General features: G+C 34.0%; 1 protein-coding gene across 1 annotated transcript in view; it reads right to left on the bottom strand.

Annotated features, from left to right (window-relative positions):
• LOC128998678 (membrane alanyl aminopeptidase-like) overlaps positions 1-18,852 on the bottom strand; it is a 38,215-nt gene that overhangs the window by 10,013 nt on the left and 9,350 nt on the right. The window contains exons 2-9 of the mRNA XM_054424911.1: positions 11,270-11,564; positions 10,452-10,610; positions 6,800-7,123; positions 5,610-5,796; positions 4,281-4,440; positions 3,896-3,974; positions 3,106-3,301; positions 603-747 (exon numbers count right to left, since the gene is read on the bottom strand). Coding sequence (XP_054280886.1) covers positions 603-747; positions 3,106-3,301; positions 3,896-3,974; positions 4,281-4,440; positions 5,610-5,796; positions 6,800-7,123; positions 10,452-10,610; positions 11,270-11,564 — 1,545 coding nt within the window. The remainder of the gene's footprint in view (positions 1-602; positions 748-3,105; positions 3,302-3,895; positions 3,975-4,280; positions 4,441-5,609; positions 5,797-6,799; positions 7,124-10,451; positions 10,611-11,269; positions 11,565-18,852) is intronic.

Genomic DNA, 18,852 nt, shown 5'->3' with positions numbered 1-18,852 from the left:
AAGGTAAACACCAGGATTCAGGTGCCTCCAGTTACTTCCCTTGCTTTCCTGGTGCTTCCCTTCATGTATAATGATACTTTCCTTTACCTGGTGCATTTAAGTATGTTGAGTCCTCATACCTTCGTACCTCAACTGCTACCCCCCATAATTATGTAGAACAGCAGGAGCTAGACTCACCACCAAAGTTTTACTTTTTGAGAGATTTGGTGGCGAGAAGATGAAATAAACCAGCAAACATAAGGTAATCAAAAAATTTTACCCAAGCTTAGGAATTGTTTTTATTTTAATGTACTTATTATGATTATGTAATATGGAAATGCCAAACAAGTTATCCCAGTTTCAAGAACTTGATACATTTACCTTTGTTTTTGTTGCCTGTTTTCTTGTAGATAAGAGGGTGACTCAAACACCTTATCTAAAACTACTCAGGAAACAAAAAACAAGTAATATTATGCAAGTTTTCTCAATGCATAATGTTTTCCAATTTTTACAATGGTTTTTATTATGTACTGTTTTATCCAACCTTGCTGACCCGGTCTAGTCCTGAAAGTCGAGACTACTGCATTTATAGTTAATTAAACCAATAAAAATTTACAATTTACCTGTTTGGTTCAAATTTAGCAAAATCCAGTTGGAAGAAGATTTTCGGACACTAAAATTACCACTGGGCTCTAACCAGACTCTGTTCACGTTTGGAGAACCTTGGAGGGAATATGTCACTGGGACCCACCATAGACTGCTGTTGGACTGCAAGCAAATTTTACATTTATTATACATATTTTAAGTACCTGTTTTTTGTTTATTTTATGCTATCAAACTTTATCATTTCTTTCTTATCACTACATAATACGACTCACTCCCACGCAAGGGTTATACCATGTGAGATTAATTTCGTTTATTTTGTAGCTATACATCTAAAAACCTTATTTCTATTGTATACATTATATTTTGAAAAAAATGTCTATTTAATACAAAATAAAGGAAATTTTGATTTGATTTGATTTGATATTCATCTATCCTTAACTCAGCAAAGATCAAACTGAATTGAAAACTTGAAGAGACACTCACAGTATTTATAACTGGGTATAAGAAAAGTTAGGAAAACCGATTGTTAAGTGTACAAATTTTTATATAAATTAGCTAATTAAATAATGAAAAATAAGTATATTTAAGTAGGTTGGGCAATCACAAAACAAAAATGAAATCCTTGTTAAAATCCCAGGATCCAAAAAATCATCCTAGTTACTTATATGCCCCTAGGTTGTCTAAAAATGTGAGTTTCGGTTCTTATTACCTCCGACCCCCATCCGACTAGGGAGTATTCCATCCCCCCCTGCCCACTGTACAACCTCTCACTTTGGGTGATTGTAGTTATGCCTATGCTCAATACAAATGGGAAGAAAGCTGGTTTAGTGGTTAGAGCACGGGACTTCGGTCCTCGAGGTCCCGGGTTCAAATCCCGCCAAATTGTAAATGGACTTTATCTCAGTGATAATGCCGTAACCCCTAAGAATAGCCTGAACTTGTGTGAAAAATAATCCCAGGCTCATGCCTAGTGTCCTAGGACAAAAAAAATCTTGTGATAAATACCTTTGAGTGTCTAAAACATTTGTCAAACATTGGACAAAACGACTATAGTCGGGGCCACATAAGTTTGCAGTTGGTGGCAGCCAATCACAAGACAAGGCCAATGCGACGTTGTTACATCGCCAATGACAACACAAATTAAAATATACAAAGTAATATTTTCAAATCAGCTGGTATTATTAGATTTGGCAACACCGCACTTTTCTCATTGGTTCATTCAAAACCATATGGTAAATAGGCTCCTCCCTCAACTGCAAACTTATGTGGTCCCGACGTAACTGCTTTAGTGAATAAACAAAATGATAAACTTACAGGGAGTGCATGATAAATAAACTTTGATATTCACAATCATTAATTTTAGCTCTTGGTTTGTATGCAGAGTAGTTGGCCTTAGACACATGCGAAAAGTGCGACTGTCCAGGGGGCCCCGCGCTTTAGTGCAAAATACCTAAAACTTGTAAAAAGTCCTTGAATTTTACGTAAATATTGAAGTAGAAAAAAGGGGGTGCATAAATTAAATATAAATATTATACCTTCAGATTTTTTTAAAGTTACTATTGTGGGTATACTAAATTTTTGATAATAAGGGGCAGCTTAATGTTTGGACTGGTCCCCGCACCACATGTACGAATATGTTTACATGTTTGTAGAAACTTAAATACATGCATCACATCTTTCAAGAACACTTTCTGAACTGATTGTTTAAGGATAAGAATAATTTTGTCAATATTTATTATATGCCCAAGGAATATTTATCTTGAATCAATAACAATGTTATCAGTAAATATTGACCTTTGCAATACCAAACCAATATTTATCTGCAAATATAACCATATAATCATGTTTTTTGCTACATTTTCATCTGTCAATTTGTATCAACACTTTGACACATTTGCTGTGGCCCGTCAATGGCAGGCGTAGCCCCGTTGCGGCGCAGCGTCGAACGAACCCGATTGCTGGGCGATTGGCATTCAAATATTTCGGTCTGACGAATAGGAAATAACGTGCTGCGTTACAACAAGAGCCGACGTAGTTTGCTAAAACACCCACAGATAGCAGCACTGCTTGGAACGTAGCCGGTCCCATTGTATTGCCATTTGAAGGGAGAGATCGGGTCAAAAAGTTTATTTCTAAGCCTGCCAGACGGGGATTTTTTGGGGAAATTTACTACCAACCTACACCACAATTATAGACTAGTGTTAGAGACATAATACTAACGCGTACCAACCGTCCTCGGCTAGATACTGAGCCTAACTGGGCAAACAATGCACTGCCCGCTGTGTCCCCGGTGAAGTAGCCGCTCGCACCACGGTCTACGGCACGCCATGCGTCACCGGGGACGCAGCTGCAGCGAATGTGTTAAAACCCAAACTCAAATTTAGCTTGGGGCATAGGTGAATTATTGACTCTCAGTTGGCTAAAGCGTTACACTGCCGAGTAGTTTTAGGGCTTAACATCTGGCATTTTCCATCTAACGAGAGTAGAGAAATAATAAAGTAGAAAGAAAACTTAAATTACCTGTGAAATAGTGAAGTGAGAGGAGTTTGAAGTGATAGATAGCACAGGGTATCCAGGGGTAGATGTCCACTCTTCCATGATGTCCTCCAGAGACTTTTCAGCTAGGTCGATGTTTTTGTCAGTGGCTACTCCGTAGAGCAAGTTCCAAAAGTTTGTTGGTGATGTTGGGTTCGGGAAGGTTGGAGAAGAAGACATGCTGAAATCAAACAACTATAGTATTATGGATCTATAGCCTTGATATCTGAATAAGAATAATTTCCTTGAGTATCAGTTCAATATAACAACAGACTTTTTGAAAAAGATTTTATTGAATGGATCAACTTGGATGAAATCCCATGTGACACATAAAGCAAGATGTAACTATAAATTTATAAAAAGAAGATTTGTCACTATAACCTCGTGAATATGAGTTTAAGGGACATCGCTAGAAAATTTTCTCTTAAAATTTATTAATAAATAAGTTACATTTTCTAACCTCACCAATAAGAAATTATAGTGTTATTAGCAGATTTTTTTAAGAGGTTGACAGTCCCTTGCTGTTTCATTGATTTGCAATTCAGTGGATCATCAGTTAAAGTGAATAAGAAGACTTCTGATTGCTAACTGTGAAGCTTAGTGAACTTAAGTAACTAATAGCATCTAATAAAAAAGAACTAAACTTAAATATTTTACTGCAAGAGGCAGTACTAGTCGTCACAATTATTCTTAGCAAATTATATACCATTTGAGAAGGTTGATGAGACACCTTTAAATTTACTTTACTTTATATTAAATATTGTAAAAAGCTTACCTGGCAGAAATAAACATGCTTATTGCTTCATGAAATGATGTTCCAAATATATCTTTCAGCATCCGGATTAAGGCACCACCTGCAAAATTTAAGGAATTTAACAGTTTAGTCTTTATGGTTTGATCCTCAGCCAATGGTTTGATAGATATGATTTTTTGTAACCTAAAAAATTCAAGACAAGTAAAAGTTTTTATGTTAATATTTCAAAACTTTATATTAGGGAATCTTTTAAGATTCAGTATCCGTTTTGAGATTCAAAATTTCTGGTTTCGACAATCTGTCTATTCATGTTCAAAGTTAGTACCCAATATTTGTCTTGTTCTCATAAGTATTCCTGATCCATATCTTATAGCTTATTTATCAAGAGGTGCGTCACTATTGGTACCTTTATACTTGGTAAGACTGTCAGAAACGGTTGTGACCAGTTCAGTTTCATCTTCACTGTGGAAGGTGAGAGTGTGTGCGTTGGGGTCGTCTAGTTCAAGCCCCTTCTGGGTCAGCTCCACAACTACCTGCTCCTCTAACTCCCAGTCTGACATTTCTGACTGAAAATAATACACTTTTATTCCATCTGCTTTCCTTGTGAATTAGCTATGTATAAGAAAGTTGAATATAAATGCATGATTTCAAGGCATTGATTGTGAGGCATTACGGCAGACGTAAATATTCCATCTTTAGGGTAAAACTGCATCATGTAAAAGCTAACTTTAGGATAACTTTTTGGCCTAACTACAGAAACTACAGAACCATCTGATGTCCAAAGTATAATTACCGGTAAACTTAATGTTCAATGACGATTGAAAAATGTATTCTTTAAGCTTGTACTTTATAGGAAGAAGCGAACTAAAAACAAATATAAATTATTGGATTCAGATCAGGCCTTAGGCACGTGCGAAAGGTGCGGCTGCAAAGGGCACCAAACCTTTAAAGTGCCCCGCGCTTGGGACAAAAACACAAAAAAATATTAAAGTCTTGGCAAATATTGTTTCTGAATAATCCCCAATAATCGCCATTTATTTGTGCTCTATTTGCGTTGTCGTATAAGGTAAAAATTCACGATCGCTTAACGTCATCATCAAGATGTTGCCCAACTCACGGGGATTGCTGTGATTGTAAACAAAATCATGGATGTTGTTGCGATCATGAGAGATGATGACGGTTGTTGCCGCCATAGCAGGAATTTATTACAGTTACGACCGCAGAAAATTATCATGAATGTTGCTGAAATCGTAGGAAACCATCATCGATGTTAATTGTGATAGAGCGAGTTGCTCACATTGATTTCAGTATGGCGATAATAGTTTTGAAAGTCAGTTTTGAATTCAGAACTGTTCAAAATAAAGTAAATAACAGTGTGAACAGATTGGTATGGTTCGTATTTTTGTGTTTTATACAATTTTTAATTCAATTCGAAGTTTGGGAATATTGATAACGTTTTTACTCATTAAGTAAAAACTTTACATCAATAAAGTTCTCAAAGTCTACCCATGGCATAAGAATATAAAACATACAAAATATACCATATAAAAACTGTATTGTGATTTGGGAAGAGTAATTTTTAGTAGTAGCCAAGGAGCTCCACTCTGAATGTTTGCACAAGGCCTTCCACTTAAAGTGGCATCTGAGTTGATTGATTTGATCAGGCTCCTTGATTATAATAAAACATAATATTATTTGGAAATCCCTGATCCATACCTAGAGCACTACTACTTACGAGTGACCCAGCTATGACATATTGCAAGTATTCGTCGATTCCCTTCATCATCCACAAGTTGTCCCATGAATCGACGGAGACGACATCACCGAACCACTGCCTCACCACCCCTCTGGACAGTGTAAGTGCTACATCTTGTATGTATCTAGTAGAAGACTTGTTTGGAGATACCAGGATCATTTCTTCCCTGTAAGTCATATGTTCCATAAATGCCAACATTTGGATCTTCAATGACAGTTTTGAGAGGATTTTTGATGTGCACCTCTGGTACCAAACAGGTTAGGACTGACAGATATAAATTAAAGTAAATAAAAATACTTTTAATAACACTTGAAACATATTTAAACTTATACTGTTGAGTCACAACACAGTAAATATAGAAAAGATAGTATAAACAAGTAAATTTTTACTCCAGCTGCAGACACTTCTTGGCCGGTACTTTGGTAGCCAATAGGATAACAGTAGGGGTGCCATCGAGGTTCTGGTCATTTGCCTATTGGGTCTGATGATGATTGGAATGTAAAAATCGAAATCCTTCACCACTTCCTTCTGTTAACTTATAACAATATAAGTGTAGATATAAGTTTCAAGTGTTATAAGATATTTTTAATTTACTTTTCGTTTCCATAATGTTGGGAATGCTTGTGGATTGAAAATTATTACCAATCTTACAAGAAGTAATGGAAACTAGAAGAAAAATCTTCTGTATCATATTCCTAGGTCAACATTTAACCATTTGTATTTTTTTTGTGGGTAGCATCCTGGTTATAGTAAGGCGAAGACTCAGACATACATTTAACAGAAATCTTCCAAGATCTTCATCTCTCTTAAAAGAAATATATAGCAAGCTTTAAACTATTCCTTAAGAGAATCATTTAAAAAATGTTAACTCTCCTTATTTTTTTACTATATATTTTTGTCCTAAGCGTGCATTGTTTTTTTGTACATTGTATTTTTGAGAGTAATAAATGAGCTGATAAAATCAGAAAGGATATAAAACATTAGAAGGAGGGGTTGTAGCTCTCAGTAGATTTTGGATTTAGTTTCAAATATAAATCTAACTTCAGGTTAAATATATTCAAATTCAGAGTTAAGATCTTACTTAGGTTGAGCAAAATAAGAATAATTTCCTCATGAGAGGATCTACTTTTCTCAAATCCTAATTAAAAATTTAATATGAAAAATCTTACGAGAAACTTGTAAATCCAAAGCTTTCCGAAGTTCCAGAGAAGAATTCTGGAAGCACAATTTGTTCGATTTTGCTGGAAGCCTGTTTGGAAGTCTGGTTGAATGGTATCTTTGTGTAGTTTCCCACTGCTTGAAGTAATCGTGCGGACAGTTGATTGGCCCATGCAGTCTGGTTCATATAGAGGTAGGGGGCTCGTGTATGGACTATTGTTGAGGTGGAGTTGTCTTCTCGGAGGCCGTACGAGGTATGATCAACTACTGCCCAGGCCAGCTGGTTGACTGGCATGTCAGGGTAGTCGTGAAATAAAAATACTCTGGTCGTTTCCCTAGAAATATACATAAATATAGTTGAGTGATGCACAGTAAACAAATTAATATTCAGGTTGGAAAAAATGTAGGCTATTCAAAAAGTTAAGTTTGTTATTATCGTAATCTAACAATAAACTTCTCAATGAAGTTCTTGCCTCTTGGCTAACAATCTGAAGGTTCCTAATTCGCTGATAAAAGTCAAAGTCAGTAGTAATTTTTGATTGGTCGAAACTGGACCCAGCAAAAATTGATCATTCAATGTTTACTAAATCGTTCTGACTAAAGAAACAGCTGCTCTAATTCAGTAACAAAACCACATAAAATCACAGAGAATTAAAGGACAGAGGAAAATTGCTTATGGGACAATTGTGTGCTTTTGGCTCTAGCGGAAATATACTTGTGATGAGAAAGGAAGAGCTTGTGTGGCGAGCACTGTGGAAATTTCTATTGCACAGGGTCTTCCTCCACCATGAGGGCTGTAGTACATGAGGATGAGGGGGCAGTGTTGGACTTTGCCCTAGACACCAGTGACTAGTGATAGACACCAGTTAAGTGTACCACTGAATGATTCCTGTGTACCTTACTTCTGTCTTCTGATAACATTTATAACTCACCCCACACTCATTTTACATTCATATTTAAGTTTAAATACAACTTTGTAGCATACCCATCTCAAAATAAATAAATTGATTGATTTATTTTAATAAATTGATATAGGTAAGGTACCTACCTATATTGAACTGCGTTAACAGTTAACTTTGACTTTGACTCCAACAAATAATGACTAAATAGTTTGTTGTTTTTTTCCTCCTGATAATAAATTTAAATAATCTAGAGGTTAAAATACCTTTAATCTGTCAGTGTGATCATAAGTCACTGATGAACGGCGACCGGTTTCAACCCAGCAATGGGACCATCTTCAGGCGATGAAAGAACATAAATTCACCCCAAAGAGGTCATCAAAAAGTCTATAAATATATCACGAGGAACAACACTTAAATACATTTTTAACAAAAACACGTGTGGCCACAAATCGACTGTGCGGTGGACGGTAGGCGTACATTGAGTTGCTGGTCTAGAGTCTAGGAGGCATACCGTCCACTGCACAGTCAATTTGTGGCCACACGTGTTTTTGTTAAAAATGTATGTGTTGTTCCTCGTGATATATTTATAGACTTTTTGATGACCTCTTCGGGGTGAATTTATGTTTTTTCATCGCCTGAAGATGGCCCCATTGCTGGGTTGAAACCGGTCGCCGTTCATCGGTGACGTATGATCACATAGATGGATTGATGGTATTTTAACGTCTAGATTAATTTAAAAAGTTTGGTTGGTTTCTGTGATTACATGACCCCTCAAAAGTAATCTGGTAGAGTTCCGCTATTCCGAACCCTGCTTCCAAAAATCCTCCAATTTCAAACTAAAGGTCAGAAATTATTATTATGTTTTTAACACGTTTATACGAATCTAATGTGAGATTAAGACAGTTTTCTCCAGTCTTCGAGGAAACAAGAACATATCTTCTTTGGCCACGGTGAAATCATGAACATCTTCTGGTCACAGACACATCATCAGTGTCTCCAATGATTGCAGCAAAACCGTAAACATTCCACCCAATTGCAGTGAAATTTTTGATGGCATATCTTCGCAGACGCATTAAAAAAGGGTTTTCTCGGGAAAATTATGTTGAGTTTATCCATTTATTAAGCGTGTATCCATCCCTTGCCTAACCCGTCTTTAACATTAAGCTTAAATGGTTTTGTGGGATCTCGAAAATAGTTACCGGTACTTTAGGAACTAGTGCCCTAAGTGGTACTTTTGCAAACGAGAGAAAAAGTTGTATATAAAAATTATTTAAACATAATACCACTTATTTCCTCTTAATTACTATTCAATTAAAATAAACTAAGCCAAAATTTTCTTTTGTTAAGTCTCATCCAGCGTGAGGAAAAGTATAGTGGGCAAAGTAAAACATTGAAAAATCTGTTATTTTTCCCAACTAATTCAAGTGACAAAAAGCCACTTTGTATGAAAACTGTTGTAAAATATATCTGATTGCTATTTACTACTTAGACTACTTAAACAGTACTTGAGGCACTAGTCCTCAATACCTGTTAATTGAAGAGCTTTCACAAGTGTCATATGAAGTGATAACTAATTGTAAAAGTTTTATCAGAGAGTACCACTTAAGTGTGTCTGTATTTAAACAGCATTTAAACAAACTGTTACAATTATTTTTTGTTTAATTTTAAAAGTTCCTGGTAAGTGATATAGTAAGTTATATTGTATTAAGCTAATTGTTGGCTTATAACTAAAATGAACTCAGTCTGACCCAGCATGATGTGAAGAATACTGTTGGAGAGTTGAAACTTGAAAATAAGTCACCTAATTGTCAAAATAATTGAGACCTAATGATTTGTTATATTTACGTAGCCTATATGTTTGACTGTTAACCACTTAAACCAGTTATTTTTTTATATATACATAGTCACCAACAATAATTTACTTCTTTATTTATATTTACCAACCATTTTATCAACCCACTTGGTAGCGCTCAGATGTTTTACATTATAATGAGAATTTTTGCATGACATCAATAATGTTACAGCTGGGTAAAATACCCTTAACTTGAATAATGACTTGATACATTCCAGGTTCTTTGAAAAAAGAGGTTGAGAAAAATAAATAACGGGGGTAGTATTAAGATCCTGTCCCTATAACAAATGAATACATTTTATAAATTAAAACTCTCCTTAAGAGGTTTATAATTGAACAGTCCATAAGAGACTTGTGATATTTTTTTTACAACTACCGGAAAAAGGAGTAAATATGGGAGTGAATATGAGAGTGAATATGACTCTTTGCATTCGATCTACACCAAGAGCAAATTAAATTGCCTTAGTGACAATAATTATAAGAAGAATGTTTTATGGTCGAAATGGAAATTATTATACTGTACATTTTATCTGTGGAACCTTTTAAGAATAGGCCATGTACAATTTTCTGTCCATACTTAGGTATTTCCACAGAACCAAATCAGGAACTAGGTTTAAAATGTACAGCTTTACAATATTTTAATTTAAACTATTCAAGATCCTTATATAATGAGATATTTAGGTAAACATGCTGCTTTAATCCACAACACAATCTAATAAATTATTTGATGATACAACCAAATAAAAATAGTGAATATGTACCACTATCAGTTTCAAATAAAAATTCATCAGTTAAACTGTTGTAAAATAATGATAAAAAATATATAATAATTATTGGGATTGCAAAGTGTATTTGAAATATAGCTGGGAATATTCCACGATTGTTTTCAAAAATGTGTTTAAAACTTACGTATGATTGTGTACTGAAGACGGTCGTACATTGCTGATAGCAATGTGTGGTCGGCTTACTATGATCTCCAGAGAAAATTGTGTCTTGTACCCCGGCTCGTCGAAGCACGGGAACACCTTCCGAGCATTGGTAGGATCTAAGGCAGTTACTGCTAGGTACCTGGAGTAAAAGAGGAGCAAAACTCAGGATCCAGCAAACTATAAAAAATACTTCATCCTATTAAAAAAAATCTTCTTAAACTTTATTCTTGAAACTTGTTGCAAAATTATAAAAAAAATTTGAATAAATTGGTTAGTTAACCATTTAACCACCTCCCCACCAAGGAGGGTAAGATCTTATGATAGGTGCTCAAACATGTAATTTGGGGTGATTTTAGAGTAAAATAGATCCAAATCAAATACTACTTTATTGTTACAAAACAACATCTCACTATGGAATCTAATTAACATCTAATATCCTACAGCTGTAGTATATTCTTCACTACCAGAGATTCAAATTATGAGATGGTATGTGATGATTAGTTCTCCAGCTGGAAGAGTAAGTATACATAAGGATCTAACTATTTATACTATACTTATTTATTTATATGCAGTCCCTGACAGATTCTTTAAATAAGGAAGGTTGGATAAAATCCCAGCCCTCCAACCTTCCTCCAAATTTCCTCAGATGAAAATGTTAAAACTTTATCAACTTAAAGAAATCAAGCACTCTTGAATTATAAGAGATTTTATATCATATCTAATACAAATTTGTCTCACAATAACTGCTTCAACCCTCATAAAAAGATAAAAACACTAATAAATACTGAATCAACATACTTTTGTTCATTTTTGAAGAGGTAACCGACTTTGGCAAAGCCTGCCATGGAGCTCTGGTAGTAGCCTGTGTATTCAACGTAGAGAGAGTAGACTCCATTGGCAGCAGGTGGAGAGAAAGACACATTGAGATAGGTCTGGTTGACACTCCATCCACTGATCTTCTGGGGATCCCATCTGGGGTATGCAAAATGTTGCTTCATAATAACTAACGAACTCTCATTCAGCGTCAAGTTCTCGGCATGTATTTGCAGAGAGGACACGCTACTTGGAAGAGTCATGTTTACCAACACCGCACCTGGAAGCATAAAACAATGGCATCTCCAAAATAAGCGGTATCAGCAATGTGATACAAATCATACTTTCTCCTATTAGCTTGTCAACAACCAATCATTGGTAAGCGGTGGGAGTAACTATGATATGTTATGGGAAAATCACAAAATTGTAACTTTTAAGGCGCAATTTTTACAGCAAAGTGGTTTGTACCATTTTGTTTTGAGTTTAAAGGACCATAACATGTTAAATTTTAATCAAATACGTTTGGGCTGTTTTTAATCAGATTTTTCCGTTATTTAGTAAGGAAATCACCATTAGAGATTAAAATTTAATAAAAATGAAAAATTTCATGGATATACACCATGGATAGCCTATTTGAGATACCTACATACCCAATTTCATCAAAATCGGACCACACCGGTGTAGTCTGCAGCTTTGTACACACACACAGATATCACTTTGGAATGAAGGCATAATTTTGTCCCCACCTTATGTACAATGGTCAGCAAATTTTAGATTACACAAAAAGGTAGCTGTAAAATCAATCAGACACTAAAAACACATTTTCGTCTGGAAAATATGAGCAGAATAATATTTTGGATCATTATAAACTAATTATCAAACATGTAATTTGGGGTGATTTTAGAGTAAAATAGATCCAAATCAAATACTACTTTATTGTTACAATAAAATATACCCCCGCCGCAGCAAACCTGCAGACTAAGTGAATTTAAACTTGTCTGATTACATTTTTACAAAAGTATTTCCATAAATAAGACATATTTATTCCCTATTTAAATAACATTAGATTTAACGAGTGCTTAGGTTTGCTGCTACGGGGAGGTTAAAAAGTCTTTTTTGACCATACGTCAATAGTATTGGATGAAATAAATAAATTTGCCAGATTTTATCAATATATATCCATAAACAAGTAAACAACAACAATTTCCATTTTCTCCATAAGAATAATATGGGAATTTTAAATTATACAATTTTTGAATTTTCTCCGTGACCGTTAGGCATACAACAACGCTTCAATATACTAAATTATTTCTTTTTTTAAGCTCTACAAAACGGTTTAAGAAGAAATTGAAATTTTTTTGTTTTTAGGGTCAAAAATGGGAAAACCCCATTTTTACCCCATGAAACCCCTCATAAACCCCCGTTCCCACGGTCGAATAAACGTAGGTTTACACGTTTGTACCAAATTTCATCAAAATCGGATCATTTTTGCTCGAGTTATCGCGCTAACGGACACACATATATATATATATGAATTTGAACGGATGGTGTTTTTGGCCTCTAGGGACCTCAAAATGAAAAATTAAATCGGTCCCGGGTCCAGGTCTTACCATGAGTACTACGGTAATAGCTTATTCCCTATATGGGAAATTCGCTAAAAACTAAAATTATCTCAAGATGGATTTTAAAAAAATCACTGAACATTTTTAAGAGTAATGAATCCCTTTAATGAAGTGTTTGATATGTTTTAAAAAAAATGTGGACAAACAGAAAGACCGATAATTTAGAGAGAAACAACAATTTTAATGTGTGATGGGTTAGGTAACTTTACGGTAATTTTTAGGTATTATCATATACAATGTCCTCATTTAGGCAATCACTATATCTTATCTGACAACACATATGGGCTTGGCTTGTTGTAAATGTAAACTGTTTCAGACATCTTTGTATCCGCAATGATATAGATGAAGGTGAATCATCAGACAAAAGGGGCGTGGATGGTCTAGAAGTTAGATTGCAGGATCACAAAATGGTGTTTAGCCATGTGATGCCGTGGACTGGAGGTTTAAAGCCTTACCTTAGGCTGTAGATTAACACTGATCTACAAAATTAGAAAGGTGAGGTTTCACGAGGAAAAGTATCTCTGAATTGGGAAATATTCTCCACTAAAAACCTTACAATAATTTATTTGAAAGCACAAAAAAATATTCAAATAACACTTGTAATAATATATTTACACTTATACTGTTTACTCACAAGACAGTAAATACATATAAAAGTAAATACAGTCGCCTATTACTAGTAGGTCTGATGATGATTGGAGTGTCCGATCGAAATCGATCACCATTTACCATATTTTATACGTATTTACCGTCTTGTGAGTAAAAGTATGAGTGTAAATATATTATTACAAGTGTTGCTTGACGTATTTTTTGTGCTTTCAAGTAATTTAATAACACATACGATGCCGATTAAGAAGTTATTTAATAAATGATTACCAATTAGACATGAAATAGTATATACCTGTGATTTAGTTGAGTTATATGTTGAAATAAGTTGAGTTTATTATTTGTTTTACCAGGATGAAATTTTTTTGCCTAAAACTCCTGCAGTTATTTCCCAAATTTGAAAACATGTATTGAAAATACAGCACAACTTGGAATTGGTTTTGTCCATTGAGAGGATAAAAGCTTTGAAGAACGTTCTGTAGCTATTCTTAAAAGGTAAAGGGCCTACAATAAATAAATATTCAGTCTTGTATGTGGATATTGTCTTTGATGTTCACCACGATTTAAAATTTGCAAAAAATTATAACTTTCACGACGTGGAACTCATCTCATGTTAAACAACTTCTATAACACATAAAATTTACTGTTCATTACTTTAAAGTTTATTTCTAAGTAGGCCTAATTGGTCGATTTAATCACAAAAATAAAGGACAACTATAATGTCAGCAATACATTTTTGAACACCCAATACCCCCATTATTTCTATCTATTAATGATCCTGATTGCACAGCTTTTAGCGGGTGTTTTTGTTAGAAAGTTCTTCACACAAAGGACAAAAAATTGTTTTATTCTTATATAAGGGCTGCAAAATGTATTTGGACTGGGAACCACCAAAACGACATAGTTAGTTATTATTAAAATAAATGTATTTAAATATTGTATGGTCACTATTGTGTTTGATATATTCCATTATTAAGCATATAATGTTATCCATAAAAAGTGAAGAGGATAGCCGAATTCAGAAATGAAGCTACCGTTTATTTATTGTCAAAAGCATCCTGTTTAGATTTAAATATCTCGCATAAATATTTTTTTAAACGCATAAATACTACGATTAATGTTAGTCACAACCTTATTTTTATTTTTAATGTTTCTTACGTTTCGCAAGAAGCAAACGATTTTACTTTTTATTTATATACAGGGTGTTTCCAAATTGTCTATATTTTGTGGACTTGTTCTTTGGGCTAAGACAAACATAAATTGATATATAAGCATGGGTCTAGAATGCCTTGATTTCTGTTTGTCGGCCTGTATGTAATTTTTAAGAATTATTTTATATCTTGTAAATGTTTAAATATAGAAGGTTCAAAATTATTATTAATGTGTAGTTTACAAGGTAAAAAGAGATAAAAAAATCGTTCCAATAAGTTAAGCCGTTTCAAGACGGCCGGCGGCCATTTAAAATCTTTAATGCCAAATTTAATGAAAAACGTAAATATTAAGGAAATTGTTTTAGAGAATGTAAATCCAAATCAAATGAGACCTTGTTTTTTAACATCGGATGACAATAACAAACAACCGAGCTATCAGTTTATTTCTACATTCGGTTTTACAATTTAATAGGACTACCATAACTGCTCTTAAGTTAGGTTTATTATCGCTATTTTACAGAGCAGTATCATGGTAGTCCTATTAAATTGCATAACCGAAGGTAGAAATAAACTGATTATTCGGTTGTTTGTTATTGTCATCCGATTTTAACAAACAAGGTCTCATTTGATTTGGATTTTAAATTCTCTATCTATTTAATCCTAAAACAGTTTTCTTAATATTTACGCTTTTCACGAAATTTAGCTTTTTATAAGGATTTAAATGAGTGCCATATCGAAACGGCTAACCCATACTCTATAGCATTTTATGTTTTTCTTAGCTCAAGGAACAAGTCCACAAGAAATGTCCAGACAATATTTGTAACACACTGTATATACATTTCCAAGACATTTTTGTACTGTAAATGATTATTTTTAATTAATATTTTCAACTAATAAACTAAACGTATGAAAACCATTAAAGAGTGAAGAAAGCAATCAAGAATTATCTTTATGGTAGTTTTATATTGCGTGCAATCAAGTGCTTGAATGTCGGTAACATCAATTGAATTTCAAAACATTAACTTTTGAGCTATCACCATTTGAATCCAGCTACGACTTCTATTTTCAGTATAGTTGAATGATAAATTAATCGAAATTGCGGATTAATAAATTATGTTGTGTTAAATGAAACATTATTAGCAAACACTAAATGAAACCCATCAGTATGCAACATTATAGCTGCCGATATAGAGTATTAAACATTAGGTTTACAGATTTACAGCCCTTATTTTAAAATTTATGACATAACCTAGATTTTTTAGTTCTGAGATTATCTTTTTTAGTATCGTTATTTATAAAAATATAACTTCTTCCTCCTAGCACACGATATTTCTATGTGGTGAGTACATTTCCTGAAGAAGATTACGTTTATATGTATGGATATTTTTGGGAAATAATCTATTTTCATTTGAATTTACTTCGTGTCGCCAAAGACGAGAGGTACTTGGTAGCGGTCTGGGCCATGCATGGTCTCACGAAAATGTAATATCCAAGTGGTTTTCGAACTGATTTTTACAATTAAGGTATCGTTGGGTTAGTCATAAGACTATCTGGCAGAAAATGAACTCTTTCATGACAGTTTACATTCCTATAGTTTTTAAGATAACCACTCATTTAAATGGTTGCCATTTGAAATTGGTAGAGCTTAGCAACCTAAACAAAGATTGGTCCTACCAGTAACTACTTATTTACTAAGTTTGAAGTCAATCGCTCAATTGGTTCAAAAGTTATCGGTACATTTGTGAAAATCACATACAGACAGAAAACTAGGCATTTTAGACCCATGAACAATTGTTTTGCTCTAAGGACCAAACATACAAAAGCGTCCCAGAGAGTTTGTTTGCCCTACATATGCATAGATTCAAGAATATATTTTGAAATATAGGCTTGAAGTCAAAGATGATTAAATTGAATACGTACCTATATTTCATCTAGTGTTAAATTAATAGGGAATGAATCAGACATATTTGTAGGAAATTGGGGAAAATACAATAAGGCAAATTAAAATCTGCTCATTCTGTAGCTTTTCTGCAATGGGGATATTTTCTTGTTTGGTGGTAGTTATTAAATAAGTTCAACTTTTTTGTAACTAAAAATTAAGATTATGTACGATTATTTACTGCGGTTTTTTTTTAGTTTTCGCAACAAAGATTTTAAATTTGGTATCAAACGCCTGACGCCAGAGCGCTATTGTAAGTAGCAAACAGCCGAGATTTTAAGTTTACCTTGAGTCTTATCAGGCAATAAATGTCTTAAACTGCTTATCACAAGAGTCGTGTGAGATCACACGGAACTGGTAGTGCGATCTCATTTGTTAATAGATATTTCTGATTATTTATGTGCTATCGACAAGTTTCAAGTAAAATATCAACTTAGGTTTGCCAAATATATCGGTATTGCGATGAAGATGTTCCATCGTTCCGTTTTCAGAAATACTATTATAAAATTATAAAATTATTCTATAGTTATTTGTGTAACTAGTGGGCGAGGTGGCACTTTGCTGCACACGAGAGAAATGTTTACGGGCTCGTGCGTAAACATTTCTCTAGTGTGGAAGGTTTCTCGAGTGCAGCAAAGGCAGTTTGCACTCGCGTTACCCGTTATAATTTGCCTACGGTTACTATAAAGCATATAAATATAGCCATTCAAACACTGTACAACACGTTTTTAGATTAGGTTAAATCCAAACATTGAACGAAAAGGGAAACGCTGCACCAGCTGATCGTATTCATAATATCTTTAAGGGTTGCCAATTTATTTTCAAGCGTACACGTATTACGTGCCTAATAAAAGCTCGCTGTTTTGTGTTTGGTTGGAATACTGGTTTACGTCAAAAAAAACTGTGTGGCAAAAGTAAAAAAGTGTGTGGTAAAAGTAAGAAGATGCAGCAATTAGCAACTTTCTGTGCCATAATAAGTGCAAGGAAGGCTACTTTGTCAGGTGACTGTAGGAAAAGACAGTCTATTTTTACAAATAGTAATTTAATCAGTAAAACTAATAATACTCTTTTATATGGAACTCAAGAATAACTGAAAGATCCATTAACTGTATTTTTCGTCATGACTCACCACTCTTTAGCTAACTAAATATTTTTTTTTGTTTATAATCCATACCTTTATAAATAGGTCCCGAAAGGGCTTCCATCTTGAGTTGTTTTTATAAATGAACAGCTGATACTGAGGTATGCTACTATAACGTTGTCTTTGTGTATAGTAATCAAATTATAATCCAACTTACAGCAAAAATTAACAACAACCAAATATAAAATCTACATCCCCATCCCCTTGACACATTCAAATATAGGATTTGCCTAAATGAATGGTGCGGTTTTAATGTAAGCAATAAGAGAACCATAAAAGGTATCTTAAAGATATTTATTTTTATTGAAATCCCCATTAAAAAGCTGTAGAAAAAATCACATTGAGTTAAATCTGGACTTCTAGTGCTAGACTGTCTTAAGTTTCAAATGTTACCTCTGATACAGGTGTCCAAGAAGTCTACAGTTGTTTTGTACTGATCCGTTTCTACGAAGTGTTTACTCTAACGTTTGAGGCTATTTTATGAGGAACAGCTTTGATTTAGGAAAATCCTGCACTTATGGACGAAGTTTATAAGTGAGAAAAACACATTTTCCGTGTCAAGAGGCAATACAAAAAATAATTATGTAATTTTATTTTAAATTCACAAAATTGCGGCCATTTAAAAACTTAAATTACTCAAATATAATGATTTTTTAGATATAAATTGTTTTGAAAAAAATACAAAATGGTTGCTAGTAGCTAAACGAAATCTTTTCAACCTATGTTTATACGAACTTATTTGTTCAGATTGATTAGTAGTATTAGCCCCTGAAGTTTGTGACACCCCTTTATGAATTGTATAACTGTTTGTGACAGTATTTTCTTTTTCTGTACATAATAATATCCCATGGATGTGATCCACCATTCGAGAAGAAGACAAAGAAACCTGCCAAACAATAACAGAGCCAGTTTGACAATTAGATAAACACGTGGTCGATTTGAACTGGTGTCGATTTATCAATGTGACAATCAAATTAGGAAACAAATATCGTTATCTCTTATCACTCAGTCTGGTCTTAGTCACTCCGGAAGTTGACAATGGCTGGAGTCTATAAACCGTCCGAGAAGGCCTCTTTGTACAGGTTCAATACCAATGAATAGTACCGTTG

This window comes from Macrosteles quadrilineatus, unplaced genomic scaffold, assembly GCF_028750875.1.
Source record: "Macrosteles quadrilineatus isolate MER2022 unplaced genomic scaffold, UCM_ALF_1.0 Scaffold_7__1_contigs__length_78375512, whole genome shotgun sequence".
Classification (NCBI taxonomy): domain Eukaryota; kingdom Metazoa; phylum Arthropoda; class Insecta; order Hemiptera; family Cicadellidae; genus Macrosteles; species Macrosteles quadrilineatus.
This window is presented reverse-complemented; position numbering and strand designations above follow the sequence as displayed.